The following is a 16247-nucleotide window of genomic DNA, read 5'->3' as shown; positions in this document are numbered from 1 at the left end:
CAAATCCAGACGGAAGGACATTCCACAAACGAGCTGCCTGTACTCTTAAAAAATTTCAAGGTCATGAAAGATAAAGAAAGAATGAGTTGTTTTTCTGGACTGAAGAGACCAAAGAGATGTGACAAGTAAATGGACCTGTGGTCCTGGCACGGATCCTGGATCTAGAAAAGACATGACGGGGACCACCAGCAAAATGGAATGGAGTCTACAGATTAAATGGTACTAACGGATCAGGTTAACTTCCTGATGTTGACAGGTGTGCTACAGTGAGGTAGACTGTGTGCTCATTTATAGGAAACACGCACTGAAGTCTCAAGGAGTAATGGGGGCACTCTTGCCTGCAAATTGAAGAAAGTATCTATGTAGAGAAATCTCTTCTCCAAGGGTCAGCCAGAGAAAATCCCTGCATTCCCAAGACGGAAAGGTATATGAACTTCCTTCTGGAACATAAACAAAAGTTGAGAAAGCCGCTTAAAGCATACAAGGACAGCTCAGCCAAATCTGCTAAGGAGATGGCTTTGGGGATATCCCTACTTCCTTCGTCCTCCCACTGCTGTTTGGCTTTTGGTTGGCACAGGTGCTGCCAGAACTTTCTCTGGGCAGGTGGGAGGCTAGGGAAATGAGACGGCCATGTCAGGCCCAACAGAAAGCTGGCAACACTGATCAGGCCACCCAACCACTGACAATTCTGGGATAAGAGCACCAGACAGGCAGGGCAGGCCAGGCACGGTTCCTGACTACTCATGCCAAGTGCCAACATGTCTGCTATTCTCAGCCTCACCACTAATCCTGTGAGGGGAACTTTACTAACTGCACTGGAGAGAGGACAAAGCCAACTCCGAGAGGTTAAGTACCATGCTTGAGCTCTGACTCAAATCCAGGTCTGTCCGGCATCCAGGCCCACGCTCTTTCCACTACTCTCTGTTGGGTCTCTGTCATTGGGGAGTTTGTGAATGGTCTAAAATTTTCCTCCACTGCAGATTTTTTGAGTCAGAGCTACAAGAATGAAATAAGTACCAAAACAGTCCCCACCTGAGTTTCTTCCCTTCAGATTCTTGGACAAAAGGGAGGAAGGGCTTTGCAGAACCCCTTGAAATTGCACTCAAGATAGTGTGTGGGTAAGGGGCGCCTGGGTGGCTCAGTGGGTTAAAGCCTCTGCCTTCGGCTCGGGTCATGATCCCAGCGTCCTGGGATCGAGCCCCACATCGGGCTCTCTGCTCAGCAGGGAGCCTGCTTCCTCCTCTCTCTCTGCCTGCCTCTCTGCTTACTTGTGGTCTCTGTCTGTCAAATAAATAAATAAAAATCTAAAAAAAAAAAAAAAAAGATAGTGTGTGGGTTTATGTGATTTTTTTTTTTTTTTTGGTAAGAGAGTCTACAGTTTCATTGGGCTCTCAAAGGGATCTGTGACTCAAAAAAGGTTAATAGCAACTGCTTTAGGCATTATTTTGTCTGATTCTCTGCTTTAAAAGTTGAGGGAATGGATTTCTTGAACTCTCTTTTCTACTTCAAGCCTTTGCTGCTTATTCTGGAACGACATCGGTACAACCTACGCAATTCTCCTCCGAGTAGCTCCTGCTATATCCCCAGGGCTGTGGAAACATCCTAGTGAGGCCAAGCGGCAGGCTGAGTGGCCAGCACTTCATTTTTCAGAGAGAAATGGAGAGTCCCTAAGGAAGGGAGGTCTGGCTCTCTGCCCGAAGTATCACGAACAATGACTATACTCTATATGAATCAAGGCCATGTGAAAAGAGTAGAGACTGGAATTATGATAATTCAGGAAAACGATTCTCTAGACCAGGAAGGTTTGGGGAAAGTATGTGTTATTCTCAGATATGCACTTTCAAGTCGGGATCCAACAGCTTTTAAGCCTCTCTAAAAATAAGAATTTGGGTTGGTGAGGGAAGAAGGGGTTTTGTCCAAAGTCATCCAGGTGGGCTGCGCTAAGACCTGTTAATCTCATAGGTAAACAACAGCTCTTCTACCTGCCCCCCGCACGTGTCCTATTGACTTCCTGAGAAATTAGTTAAAAAAAAAAAAAATTTATTTATTTGAGCGACAGAAAGAGAATGAGCGATGGGGAGGGGGAGAGAGTGAGAAACAGACTCCCTGCCAAGCAGGAAGCCCAAAGTGGGGCTCAATCTCAGGACCTGGAGATCATGACCTTAACTGACTGAGCCACCCAGGTGCCCCAGGGAAAGGGTTCTTGTTCTTTTTAATAAGAAGACAGGGTGTTCCAAGAGAACGAAGAGCAGTAAGTAATTAACTGCCTTTCTGTGTGCCTTCGGACAGAAGCTCAATGGACAGAGAGGATGAGGCAAACTGGCTTTACAAGGCAAAACGTGAAAGTAACTCTTTTTGGGAGGGATGGTAGGTAGGAGGTTGTTTTTGTTAACACAGATGGCTCTTCTATAAAGTTCATTTTCTACGACTTTAATAACAAAACATTTTGTAATTGGGGACCAAAAGATTATGTAGACATAATCTACAAAATCAAATAGGTGAATAATAATAATGTCCTATATAGCGATTCCACTGGAAATAGCCTCTTAGTCTCATGGTTTATGTCTGAAACATATTTGGAAATAAGAATTTGCTAACTCACAACAGAAGCATTAAAAAAGGGGGGGGGGACACTAAACTTTACTGCCTAAATGCTTTCCCAGAGAACTCCCTTAGAGAACTTTCTCATAGGCGCTATTGTGCTCCCTGTGTGAGCCACTGTCTGGTCCTCCCAAGTGTGTGCTTCAGACAACGAGGCCTCGTCTCAGAGTAGGGCCAGCCTACCTCCAGAAACCTGACCTTTCCAAAATCTGGCTTCCAGTGTGGAAGGGCCTTAACAGATCCTCTGGCTTTGGACAGACTCAGGGATGAGGAGGGGGTCTTCCTCCTCTGTATGAATAATGGACATTGGAACTTGAAGATAGTCCTCTGACTGTGAGGAAACTTGGCAGCAGAAACTTGTGAAAATTTTCAGGAACTCCTGAGTTTGTAAAAAAAAGTATATATATTGGGGCGCCTGGGTGGCTCAGTGGTTTAAGCCTCTGCCTTCGGCTCAGGTCATGATCTCAGGGTCCTGGGATCGAGCACCACATCGGGCTCTCTGCTCAGCGGGGAGCCTGCTTCCCCCTCTCTCTCTGCCTGCCTCTCTGCCTACTTGTGATCTCTCTCTGTCTATCAAATAAATAAATAAATAAATATTTTTTAAAAAGTATATATATTAAATGGATGATAATCAACAAAAGAAAATAAGAATCCACCAGTCCAAACTGACATAAATAAACACAAACACATGGGGGGAGAGGAGGAAGTGCTTCCTTACAGAACTCCAATCAAAGAGGAGAGGAGATGGTAACAGAAAATCAGCATTTGGCAAACACTACAGTAATAATTGCTTTAGGCAGAAATCATCAAGGGATGTCAAAATGAGTGGGCAAAGTGTGAGGAGAAACAGGATATTCACACAGTCCCAAAGTATCCCCCCATAAGATACTTATTAGTTACAAAGAGAAAAATAGTAGCTTCACAGCAGAGGAAGCTAGCTGGCAAGCACCTTAAGCCAGTGATCAAAGTTAACAACACCAGTAATGGGACACATCCAAATGACGTACCCAGAGGGACAGAACGTCACCTATAGGGGTGCCTGGGTGGCTCAGTGGGTTAAGCCTCTGCCTTCAGCTTGGGTCATGATCTCAAGGCTCAGCAGGGAGCCTGCTTCCCCCCCTTCTCTCTGCTTGCCTCCCTGCCTGCTTGTGATCTCTTTATCAAATAAAAAAATTTAAAAAAAAATCACCTGTAATGGAATACTTGCCTGCAATGCATTAGATTATGCAAATCAAGAGCAAACATCACACAAACTGAAACTGAGGATACTGTAGAAAATAACTTGTCAACACTCTGTAAAGTGTCAAGGTCATGAGAGACAAACAAAAGACTAAGGAAATATTCAAGGTTAAGGGAGACTAAAGAGACCTGACAACCAAAGGCATGACAGGATCTTGAGCCAGAAAGTGGACACTCATGGCACAATGTTACCCTCCTGATTTTGATAATTGTGATTATGTATAAAATGGTAGCATTCTCTGGAGGAAGGATCTATGAGAATTTTTTGTAACTTTTTTTTTTTTTAAGTCAAAATTACTTAAAAATGAAAACCTAAACAAAGTATACTTGAAAACACGTATGTTAAAGATCAGGTTTCTTTCTCCATTTTCCAGTGCCTGACATGGTCAAGCCTTGTAGCTATGTAAGAGCTCAGTGCCCACGTAGGAAGGGGTTGTTGGGATCCATTTGGGACATAAGAGTCAAACTCAGGCTTCTAAGGTTAGTCAAACTCTAAGATTTACGAATACAATGAATGATAACACTCATAAGATATAAAAATACCCTAGAAGGTTTCCAGGCAGGGTCAAAGGAGGCCTGCCAAGTCCCTCCTTCAGCCTCTGGAAGGGCTTATGCCCTTATGAGCCCCAATCATGACCAGAGGAGGGAGAAACACAGTAGAAAACAGCAAAATGTTCAACACTCACTTGTCCTGGGACTCAATATACACGTAGAGATGAGGCTCGAAACACTTGGAAACAATGCCATGAAATGGATTGTCTGGGGCTTTCGGCTTCTTTGGCTGTAAAGAGGAGGAGAAAAGAAGAAAGAAACCTACGCTTGAGCCATCTTTGCAAGTTTTCAAGCAGTTTCAAAGAATACATCCCTTCAAAGTTGACTCCTGACACAGATAAGTAGCACTTGATGTAAGTGAACTGGGACTGTGTCTTGCATTATGATTCAAGCCAGTTTGTGCACAACGAGCACAGCTTTGTTAGCATCACTGACTTGCTGTGTATGGTGAAAGATTTACTGCTGCTCTGATAACACATGCGCTTTCGATCTGGCAGCTATTCATCATCCGACTGATGTTTTAAAAAATTTAAATCCTAGCTAATACCAGTACCTTATATTTGTACAGTGCTTTAGAATTTCTAAAGTGCTCTCATGTGATAGATTTTTCACAGCCTTCATTTAGTGATTGTTTTTATAGACCAAGCACTTTATATGACATAACAGCTCATCTATTCCTCACAACAACCCTTGGTGTAGAAATCAGTACTATCACATTACACCTAAAGGAAGGCTCAGAGGGTTCTAGTAGCCTGTCCAAAGGCAGACGGTGAAGCTTCCTACCTCCTGAACTAGAACTCTTTCTGATACAGCACTGCTTTGCCACTATGGCTTCCAGACTGTTGAATTGCACTGATGAGTAAATGCAAGAAAAAGAATGGTAAAGGACCAACATAGCATTGCCAACTTTTTGTTTTGCCACTTCCCATTCTCATCAGTTCCTAAGAGTATTTTACACACAAACACTATAGCAGCAGGAGGGCAGTCCTTCCTATGAAAAGACAGTTGGTGACCTTATGCCAGATAGACAGATAGATAGGCAGACAGACAGACAGGCAGTTTTGTCTTTATATTTTGCCATGGACCACTGTAAAATGGCCAGCACTGGTCCCCAGTTGATACTTAAAAACTACTGATATACAGGCCATCTAGGTAGACAAGCATTTAAAAACTGTTTGCTCCCTAATTCCTTTTCAAAAAAAAAAAAAAAAGTGAAGATCCTCCTAGATATCTCTTTCAATTTCTAAAAAAAGTCAATTCTATTTATTATCAAATGCCAACAAAAGGACCCTTAGCCCTTGCTGGTGTTGATGCTAGAGTATAATCTGGGCATAAACTGATAACCCATAGCATACCTGTTGGGTTGAACTGTTCGTATCTTTTAATAAATATAGGAAAAACTAAGCCCCTAATGACAAACACAATAATGATTCTCTTCCTCTAGTAACTTTTTATTTTTTAAAGATTTTATTATTTATTTGACAGAGATCACAAGTAGGCAGACAGGCAGGCAGAGAGAGAGAGGGTGAAGCAGGACCCCTGCCAAGCAGAAAGCCTGATATGGGGCTCGATCCCAGGACTCTGGGATCATGACCTGAGCCAAAGGCAGAGGCTTTAACCCACTGAGCCACCCAGGCACCCCCGTCTAGTAACTTTTAAAAATAAAACACTAGAATGGCTAAAAACATCTGTAAAAACTGGAAATGAACACCAAAAATTCAATGTCAACCTTAGTATCCCCTTCAATCTCCTATTTAGCTCTCTCTCTTATCCCCTTCGGAGAGTTCCATGTTTTTAGGGTTTTTTGGCAAGGTTTTTAGAAACTTTGGTATTCCCTAAATTACAGTTGGGTTTTTTTTCTTATCAGCCAGAAGCTACCACCAAAGTAGTCAGGTCTGAGGCTAAGTCCACAAGAGACTCCCCAGCCTGGGTTCACCAAGTTTGAATTGGCTGGATCCAAAGTTCCACTTCATTTCACAGATGCACTGAAGTTTCTCCCACACTCCCAACAGTTTAAAATGGTGGATCCATGATTTAGTACAATGGCTGTATAGGGGTGGTCCTTATCTAATTGTTCTATATTTTCCAAATCAGTTATCTATTATTTCATTCTTTTCAATAAGGTAATTGTTAAATGAATAGATAAATGTGATTTGTCTAACTTATATATGACCAGATATTCTGATTTTAGAACTGAAAACTATAGCCACAATGCCCAGATTAGTCATCATAAGGCTTATATTTATATAATCCTTTAATATACTTAATATCAATACAATTATTGATATAGTAATAATCATTAATATAGTAATATAATCAATATAGCAATATTAATAACCCTATAATATTTATCCTATTTATATTTTTCTTGTGCCAAAAATCTTCACACATCTACAGGGCAGCTTCTGGTAATTATAAATTGGGAGTTTATATAATACAGAATGTTCTGTTTTAAATCAACATATTTTAGGGGCGCCTGGGTGGCTCAGTGGGTTAAGCCGCTGCCTTCGGCTCAGGTCATGATCTCAGGGTCCTGGGATCGAGTCCCGCATCGGGCTCTCTGCTCAGCAGGGAGCTTGCTTCCTCCTCTCTCTCTCTGCCTGCCTCTCTGCCTACTTGTAATCTCTCTGTCAAATAAATAAATAAAATCTTTAAAAAAAAAAAAAAATCAACATATTTTAGGAATGCCTCGGTGGCTTAGTCTGTTAAGCATCTGCCTTTGGCTCGGGTCATGATCCCAGGATCCTGGGATCAAGTCCTGCATTGGGCTCCTTGCTCAGTGTAGAGCCTGCTTCTCTCTCTGCCTGCTTGTGTTCTCGCTGACAAATAAATCTTAAAATAAATATACCAACTTATTTTATTTATTTATTTTAAAAAAGATTTTATTTATTTGATAGAAAGAGACATGGAGAGAGAGGGAACACAAGCAGGGAAGGTGGGAGAGGGAGAAGCAGGCTTCCCGCTGAGCAGGGAGCCCTATGCGGGGCTCTATCCCAGGACCCTGGGATCATGACTGGAGCCAAAGGCAGACGCTTAACCCACTGAGCATCCAGGCACCCCTAAATCAACATATTTAACATAAGTATTTTGTATTTGGCTTTACTAATTTATGTGCAATTTTCCAATTACTGACAATGTTTTAGTTTATCACCTTAGAATGGCTACATTATGAAATTTAAGTTCCATAAATTAGATAGTAATACTGTACTGATATTACATTTTCTGATTTTGTTTTTTTTAAAGATTTTATTTATTTATTTGACAGAGAGAGATCACAAGTAGGCAGAGAGGCAGGCAGAGAGAGAGGGGAGGAAGCAGGCTCCCTGCTGAGCAGAGAGCCTGATGCGGCACTCGATCCCAGGATCCTGAGATCATGACCTGAGCGAAGGCAGCGGCTTAATCCACTGAGCCACCCAGGCGCCCACATTTTCTGATTTTGATCTGTGGTAATTTAAGTGAATGACCTTCTTGCTAGGACGTACATACAGACATATTTAGAGCTAAAGGACATGATATATGCTAACTTATAAATTATTCCAAAAGAGAGAAAGAGACGAGGGGAAGGGGCAAAAGTGGACAGGGGAGAGAGAGGGAAAGGAGGAATGGAGGCAAAAAAAAAAAAAGGAAATGAGAGAGTAAATGTGCCAAAATGTTAACAACTGGTAAACCCAGGTGAAGGATATTTGAGAGTTCTTGTAATATACTTAAAACTCTTCTCTAATTTAGGTATTTTCCTTTTAAAAAGTAAAAAATAACAATAAAAAGCTTGGGAGATGGGAGCCAAGGGCCTGGCAGATAACCCCGGGAACAGTTGTGGAGCAGTCAAGCAATGGCACGTCACCAAAACTTTGGCTAGCCCAGCGGACATCGTGTGGGAAAATATAGGCATTTGCGCCTGAGTGAAATAGGGCTTAGAATCAATTTCACGGTCTTAACAATGCACTACAGTTATGGTAGCTATCACCACCAGGGGAAGCTGGGAGATGGGTACATGGGACCTCTCTGCATTCTGTAACTATCTATGAATTTATAATTATTTCAAAACACAAAGTTTTTTGTTTTTTGTTTTTTAAGTGGTACAGGAGAATTGGACTCTGAATGTGAAGTGGTTTTAGCAATATCTTAACCTATTTATTTGGCTCTTATTTTCCTTTTTACATATGTGCAAAAGTGATATACAATAAAAATCTGGGTCTAGAGAAGTCTGAGGAGCTCATTCAGAATATGTATAAGAGACAGATTCTAAGTAATAAAAGAAAACAGTTCCGTGCTATTCAAACAAAGTCAACTCGGTCAGTCTTCTGCAGACCGTGTGCTCCGAGGCACCACAGAGCACTCGGAACCTGGCCCTCAGGGAGCGGCCTCATCAGACAGTGTGGGTGTCCCAACCCTACAGGCAGGTGACCGCCCTGCCCCGCCTCTGCCCACTAATGCCAGCCACTCCTGGAAGCGAGAAGACCTGACACCACAGTTCCCGGTCCCTTGCAGCGTTTTGAGTGTGAGCTGTTAGCAAAAGGGGAACAATGCTTTTTTCCCACAGGGCTGCCTCAGGGCTGTGGCTTGCTTGCTCCTATTTAGATAAGAGGTGCTGGAATTTCAGCTCACAGTGACGTCTCCCTAGGCACTGTCCAGCTCCCCAGAGGGGCAGGTCTCTGCTGAGAGAACACATGAAGCCATTTAGCAGTAGCATTTGGGCTGCCTGTCTGAGTGTGTGAATTCAGTCCAAGAGCCGCAGATGTTTCGGTTATTTCCTCCCAGAGTTGGAGGGAATAATAGAAGGTTACTGTTGTCACAGTAAGGAGCTCTACAGCTGGCCCCACTTCCTTTTATTACCATCCAATGTAAACAGATGAAATCTAACTGCTTGGATCACCAGAAGGGTACATTTTTCAACCAGAAATTCCTTATTTCTTCTCCCCTTTTCTTTGAGCACCCTCAGTCCCCTTCTGGGTACAATTTTTGTTTCATCACTGGGGAGTGCATGGGCAACTGGTGGCTCAAACTAAGTACATTTTTTCAAGCTCACACTCTTTTCTCAACAGGCCACGCTGCAGGAACAAGTGGGGAGAGACCCTGTCCTTAAGAGTCAACTGTCTACTTACTGCGGCAGTGACACACGGCTTGGGTAACCCCAGACAATCACTAGGGGCCTTCTCCTACACCTCTGGCTCCACCCAGCCCGAGCTTCCTGTGAACTTTCTCCCTAAGGCCTCCAACTCTAGAAGCCAGTAAGTAGCCAGGAAGAGGGAGATCCTGGAGCTGCCCCCTGAGGAATTACAAGCAAGAGGAGGCTGTGGGTAGTATGTGGGTGTCATCACTAACAAGCCATGGCCAGTGAAGCTGCAGCTGGGCCATACAGTCCAGAAGTTTTTGGTTCTTTCTTTTTAAATGGATCTCAAACCCCTGATTCCAAAGAAATTTTACTTGGAATTCCATTATAGAAGTGACTCGTAACAGAACTGCTTTTTGGAGAGAGTCAGAGCCCTGGTCTCCTTCCAACACCCCACTAGTGACATGTGATGGGAGCACCAAGGAATACAGTCTGAAAACTATGGGCTCTCTCTAAAGAGGAAAACACTAGGCAAGTCTAGAGAGAGTAAAAAATCTACCGTGTGGTCAGTTAATGGTGGACAGGAGTCTGCCTCTGCTTTACCCCCTGTATTTGTACTCTGTGTGTCCTTACAAGGAACAGTCTTGGTCCTTACAATAATAATCTCTAGCTTCCATGATGAGCAGAAAGTTCCATGAGAGAGAAATCATATTTTATCCAGTAAACAAATTTCATAGTAATGGGGGCCTCTATCATAATCCAGTTTAATGATATCCGGGATGACTAGCTGAAGGGGTAATTTTTCATGGTGGCACAAGGATAATGACAGCCACAGGGCCCTGAATAGGGCACTACAACCCAAAGCAAACTCAAAGGGTGCAGGTGATGGGCTGTGGGTAGAAGACACACCCAGAAGAATAAGCTCAACGCCCAGACTCTTCCTTTCCAAGTCCTTCCTTTCCACATGCAAAAGATGCACTTCAGTTAGAAGAAATCTTTTGTTATCTCCCACACTAGCTGATATGATGGCTTCAAATCAATTACAGCTAATCCCACAGATCTCTGGGATATAGCCCATAAGGTATCCTTCCAGTTTTATTCATTCACCTGGGGTTCGTTTCTGTGACCTCCACTTTTCACTGAGACAGCCCCGTGTAGTAAAAGAGCTCCATGGAAGGAATTCTAGTCTTTGACTTTTAGATCTTGCTTCCAGTTCTAGCTTGTCCATGCCCGGACTCTCTAACCCTGGGCAAATCCCTTAACCTCTCTGAGCTGCACACACTGCAGCCCATAGAAAATCCTATAAAATGAGGGGCAGGCATTGGGAAGACGAAATGAAACAGAGCCCATAAAAGACGATGAAACTATAAAGCCCATAAAAACGTGAGGTATCCATGTTATTAAAACCGTTTAATCAGTGGACCAGGCACATTTTACTGCATCACTTCAGAATTGCTCCTGGAAATGCTGTTGTGGCTCCTGCCATGATTGTACACCTACCCTCACCAGGCGAGGAATGTGGGTTAGCGGCAAGCGCTTGGCTATGGGGATCCTGGGCTGGTCTTTCCAGCCAGCCTCCCTTTTGGTGGTGTCTGGAGCAAAACAACACTATAAAATAACTGCTCAAGCAGCCAAGTGTAGAAAATTAAAAAGAAGGATCACTAATCCAGACAGGAAAAGGCCTGATTTATTGCTCTAACTGCTCTGTCATAAAACGGCGGTGAAACAAAAAACACCATTCTATAGGATGAAGGGAGAGGAAATTTGGAGTTGGACAGAAAATCCGAAGGAAATGAAAGTGCTAGCGTGCTCTGAGAAGTAACTCTCCAAATATGCCAGTGGTGACCTTGATGTTTCCAGGCCTCCCCGACGCCTTCCAGACCTCAAGTGCTCAGCTCGCCCTGAGTGGCGGCCTCTCCTCACTAATGGTGCTGAGAACTCCATTAGGGATCCTGGGGTCTCTCTCATGTCGTCACCGTCCCAATGAGAACCTAACAGAGAGTGAGGCTGGCAGGCGTAGGAGATGATGAATGAGGAAGGCAGGAAAGGCTCGGTTTTCAAAAGGCACCTTCAGATAAGGGCTTTCTATAAAGACCACCAAAGTTGTAATCCTCTGAACGCTGTCAGTGGCCAAAGGGCCACATGGAGAGGTGGGCGGACCCATTTTCAGAAGCAAATACAAGGTAGGAGGCATGGGGAAAAGGCAAACTGGACTTACCTGATCTAAATCTCCTTTCTCCATCACCAGTTCCTCCATCTCTGGTGTTGGCTCATCTTCCAGGAAGGGATTGGTGGATGGGGGTGGAGACTCAAGTTTTTTCTGTTAAGCAGATATGAGAAAGAGACAGGTAGTTTCTGAGCATATTCTCAATGCCTTTCCCCATTGATCTGCTTTTTCTTTTTCTTTTTTTTTTTTTTTAAAGATTTTATTTATTTGTCAGAGAGAGAGAGGGAGAGAGCGAGCACAGGCAGACAGAATGGCAGGCAGAGGCAGAGGGAGAAGCAGGCTCCCCGACAAGCAAGGAGCCTGATGTGGGACTCGATCCCAGGACGCTGGGATCATGACCTGAGCTGAAGGCAGCTGCTTAACCAACTGAGCCACCCAGGCGTCCCTGATCTGCTTTTTCTGAGGCTCTCCCAACTGCATGTGATCTAATGAGCAAGAACTGAGACAACACGGACCACATCTCTTATCTCCCAGCCTTCGTACCATTTCCCACCTTTCTGAAACCTACTGCCCACCCCACCCCAATCCCAATCTGGCTAAAACTCTCATTCATCCTTCAGCCCTCAGATTAGAAGTCCCTTCTTCTGGGAAGTCTTCCCTGTCTCTTAAGTTTGGGACAGACGTCCTGCTCCATGTTTTCATCCCACCCAGTATGTCCCATCTACCCAGGTATTTATCAGAATGTTACCACTATCCATTTATTTGTCTTGCCAGAGAGCCAGCAGGAGCCTGAAAGCAGAGCCTTCTGTGGGCCATGGTGAGGGTGGTGTCACCATTAATAAGTGACAAACCTGGGTTTGAGTCCAGGCTCTCTCACTTGGATACATGGCTTTACTTCTCCAAGCCTCAGCTCTTCCCGAATGCCCACCACGCAGAGCTGCGTGAGGATCAAATGAGACCTTGTGTGTGAAGCAAGAGATACATACATAGAACAGCTCAACGCAATATCTGGCGTGTAGGGAAAGCTCAGTAGATGGGAGCTCTTGTTAGGACTTAAGGGTTAGCAGAACTGTGGCAGTGCCCCTCTCAGTGGAGTGACTCTCAGGTGAGAAAAAAGTGAGAACACAGGGCTAAGAAGTTCTGTAAAAAAGAACTCCTTTTAATCACAAGTTAAGACCCTGTCCCTGCTCTCGTGCCTCTCTGGGATACCTCTGGGAATTGGAAACAATGGGTCCATCAAATTACAAAGGCAGAGGCTCCCTGAGCTTCTGCCTTCTTCCCTAGCCTCCAATGAGGCTCTCCAGGTACTGCCTGTACCACTGGCCTACCAGTAAATAACACATTAGGAAAAGCTGATGGGAGGACACAGACTCCTGCTGGTTGGAGGGCAATGTTACTGCTCAGATTAATTTGCCGTGATGAAAGAATAAGTCTTCCCAGCAAGCAACTGCCAGCACCACTCAGCCTTCTATGCAAGAGCCCTGTTGTCAGAGCCAAGCAGACCACACTTCTCATTTCTGCTCTGCAGCTGTCGTAAGCCATAAAGAATTACAAGTTTGGGTTTAGATTTTAAATAACTCAAATGACATATTCCATGAGCTCTGGGGCTGCTAAATCAAACAAAAAAATTGCCAAGAAACGAACGACTTTCCAATTTTAAAGGAATTCCTTCTTTTTGCTGTGATGACAGTTGGTTTCAAGTCCATACAGGAAAGAAAAATTCTTCATATAGCAAGTTAAGTCCTACTAATTAAACCACATGGGATCCCAACACCTCCAGAACAATAAGGTCCCCAGGATGGCCAAGCTGTCTGACTGTTAGGAAGAGAACCTGGCCTTAGTCAGTAGTATATCTGCATCTGGGTCCGCCTGCACAAAGCCTTTTCTGGGGCCCTCGCTGGACATTTTAAATCATCAGAGAAGGAACTCTGAAATTTAAGACTAAACTGTTTCCTTTCCCAGGAGGAGAAAGCTTTCAGTTATAAGATGAAAATTCCACAATTTCTGCATTTCTCATTCCATATATACTTTATTCCAGCCCAACTCCTGATTTGTCCTGAAAGAGATGGCCTGCAGGCTTCAACTGCTAATGACTGTAAACACAGGGACCCGTGCACCTGGTTTAATATTACTGGGACCTCTCTTGGTACCACCACACTCCTATCTCATATTGTGATACTCATGTATAGGCTTCTTTCTCCATTAGACCATAGGCACCTGTCTGATTCAATTTTTCATCCTTTCCCAAGGCTCTGCAGAAACTGAGCTTTAAAAACTCCTTTTTAGGGGAACCCTCCTACACTGTTGGTGGGAATGCAAGCTGGTGCAACCACTCTGGAAAACAGCATGGAGGTTCCTCAAAATGTTGAAAATAGAACTGCCCTATGACCCAGGAATTGCACTACTGGGTATTTACCCTAAAGATACAAACGTAGTGATCCGAAGGGGCACGTGCACCCGAATGTTTATAGCAGCAATGTCCACAATTGCCAAACTATGGAAAGAACCTAGATGTCCATCAACAAATGAATGGATAAAGAAGATGTGGTATATATACACAATGGAATACTATGCAGCCATCAAAAGAAATGAAATCTTGTCATTTGCAACAATGTGGATGGAACTAGAGGGTATCATGCTTAGCGAAATAAGTCACACGGAGAAAGACAACTATCATATGATCTCCCTGATATGAGGAAGTGGAGATGCAACATGGGGGGGTAAAGAGGGTAGGAGAAGAATAAATGAAACAAGATGGGACTGGGAGGGAGATAAACCATAAGTGACTCGTAGTCTCACAAAACAAACTGAGGGTTGCTGGGGGGAGGGGGATTGGGAGAGGGGGAGGATATTGGGAGAGGGGGGTGGGGTTATGGACAATGGGGAGGGTATGTGCTGGGGTGAGTGCTGTGAAGTGTGAAAACCTGGCGATTCACAGACCTGTACCCCTGGGGATAAAAATATATTATATGTTTATAAAAAATAAAAATAAAAAATAAATTTAAAAAAAACCCCTCCTTTTTAAATTTGTGAATAAACCCTGATCGGATGAGAAACACTCAATAAAAACCTGTGTGTGTATGTGTGCGCGTGTGCACACGTGCACATGCTTGGAGCACAGTCTCAAAAAATATACCCCAAACTATTACACAGTGGACATCTCTGGGGAGAGGAATTAAGAAGGAAGAGATTGTTTTTTTAAAATGTTTTACTCTGGGGCCCCTGGGTGCTTCAGTGGATTAAGCCTCTGCCTTCAGCTCAGGTCATGGTCTCAGGGTTCTGGGATCGAGGCCCGCTTTAGGCTCTCTGCTCGGCAGGGAGCCTGCTTCCCCTCTCTCTCTCTGCCTGCCTCTCTGCCTACTTGGGACCTTTCTCTCTGTCAAACAACTTAAAAAATCTTTAAAAAAATAAATGTTTTATTCTGTTTGAGCTTTAATAAACATGTATTTCTCACTCTCCTTTTTCTGGTAGGCAAATTATCTGAAGAGTGAGGATGATTTATAACTAAACTCAGTATTTCCTAAAACCCATAATATTTTAAAAATTACATTTTAATATAATTAACATCAAATTCACCATGTTAGGTGACTTATAATTGAGTGATTTTCAGTATGCTCACAAGATTGTGCGAACATCACCACCATCCAATCCCAGAACTTTTTTTTACTCCAAAGGAAGCTCCATATCCATTAGCTATCATTTCCACTCCTCCCCTTCCCCGAATCCGTGGCAACTCCTGACCCACTTAATGTCTCTATTGCCTATTCTGGACATTTCATACAAAATGTGGCCTTTAGTGTCTGGCTTCTTTCAGTCTGTATAGTGTTTCTAAGGATCATCCTGTGTTATGTGTCAGTATTTCCATTTGTCTATTAAAAGATTTTTGGGCTGTTTCTAATTTTTTATTATTGGCAATAGCGCTGCCATGAACATTCATGTACAGGTGTTTGTATGAACATAAGAAAAGTTTCAATTCTCTTGAGCATATACTTAAAGGAAGCATATGTTACTCTAAAAAAAGCTTCAGATTGCTTTGCCTTTTAAAAAATCTGGCAGTTATCCCTTTACATTAGGCATCTGTATGTTAGCACCACAAATTGCATGAAAACAAAGAGTAACTATTTCTTCTGAATCTACAAACCATCACTAACACCAAGACTCAGTGTTGGGAGACTAAGCAAGTGCACCGATAAGAGACAAGAATAGAGAAAATAGTTTAAAACAGAGGCTATCTTAAATTTGAAAAAACTCATTAACTTTTGGTCCTGTAATTCAACTTGTATCATAAGAAAATAATCTCTAATGTGAACAAAAATGTGTTCGCTGTGGCTTTGTTTAGAATAGTGAAAAAATAACAAGTACTTAAGGGTCTAACAAGAAAAGGACAGTTAGGGAAATTCTGGCCCATCTCTATAATGAAATATAATGACTGAGAAACCCCTTAAGACAGGACATATGAAAAAAAGCTATAAAACTGTATTCACACATCATATATAAAAATAAACTCAATATGGATCACAGATCTAAGAGCCAAAAACTATAAAATTCTTAGAATAAAGCATAGGTAAATGCTTGTGACCTTAGGGATGATACCAAAACTTAAATAACAAAAGAAAAAAAATATAAAAGTAGAATTTC

The 16247-nt window shown here is 43.0% G+C and overlaps 1 protein-coding gene across 1 annotated transcript in view; it reads right to left on the bottom strand.

The window, feature by feature from the left end:
- Positions 1-16247, bottom strand: part of VPS53 (VPS53 subunit of GARP complex) — a 139888-nt gene that overhangs the window by 55993 nt on the left and 67648 nt on the right. The window contains exons 12-13 of the mRNA XM_059148582.1: positions 11661-11762; positions 4527-4621 (exon numbers count right to left, since the gene is read on the bottom strand). Of these exons, the coding sequence (XP_059004565.1) occupies positions 4527-4621; positions 11661-11762 (197 nt within the window). The remainder of the gene's footprint in view (positions 1-4526; positions 4622-11660; positions 11763-16247) is intronic.

This window comes from Mustela lutreola, chromosome 15 (assembly GCF_030435805.1).
Source record: "Mustela lutreola isolate mMusLut2 chromosome 15, mMusLut2.pri, whole genome shotgun sequence".
Classification (NCBI taxonomy): domain Eukaryota; kingdom Metazoa; phylum Chordata; class Mammalia; order Carnivora; family Mustelidae; genus Mustela; species Mustela lutreola.
The sequence above is the reverse complement of the archived record's forward strand: the minus strand, read 5'-3'. Positions and strand labels throughout refer to the sequence as shown.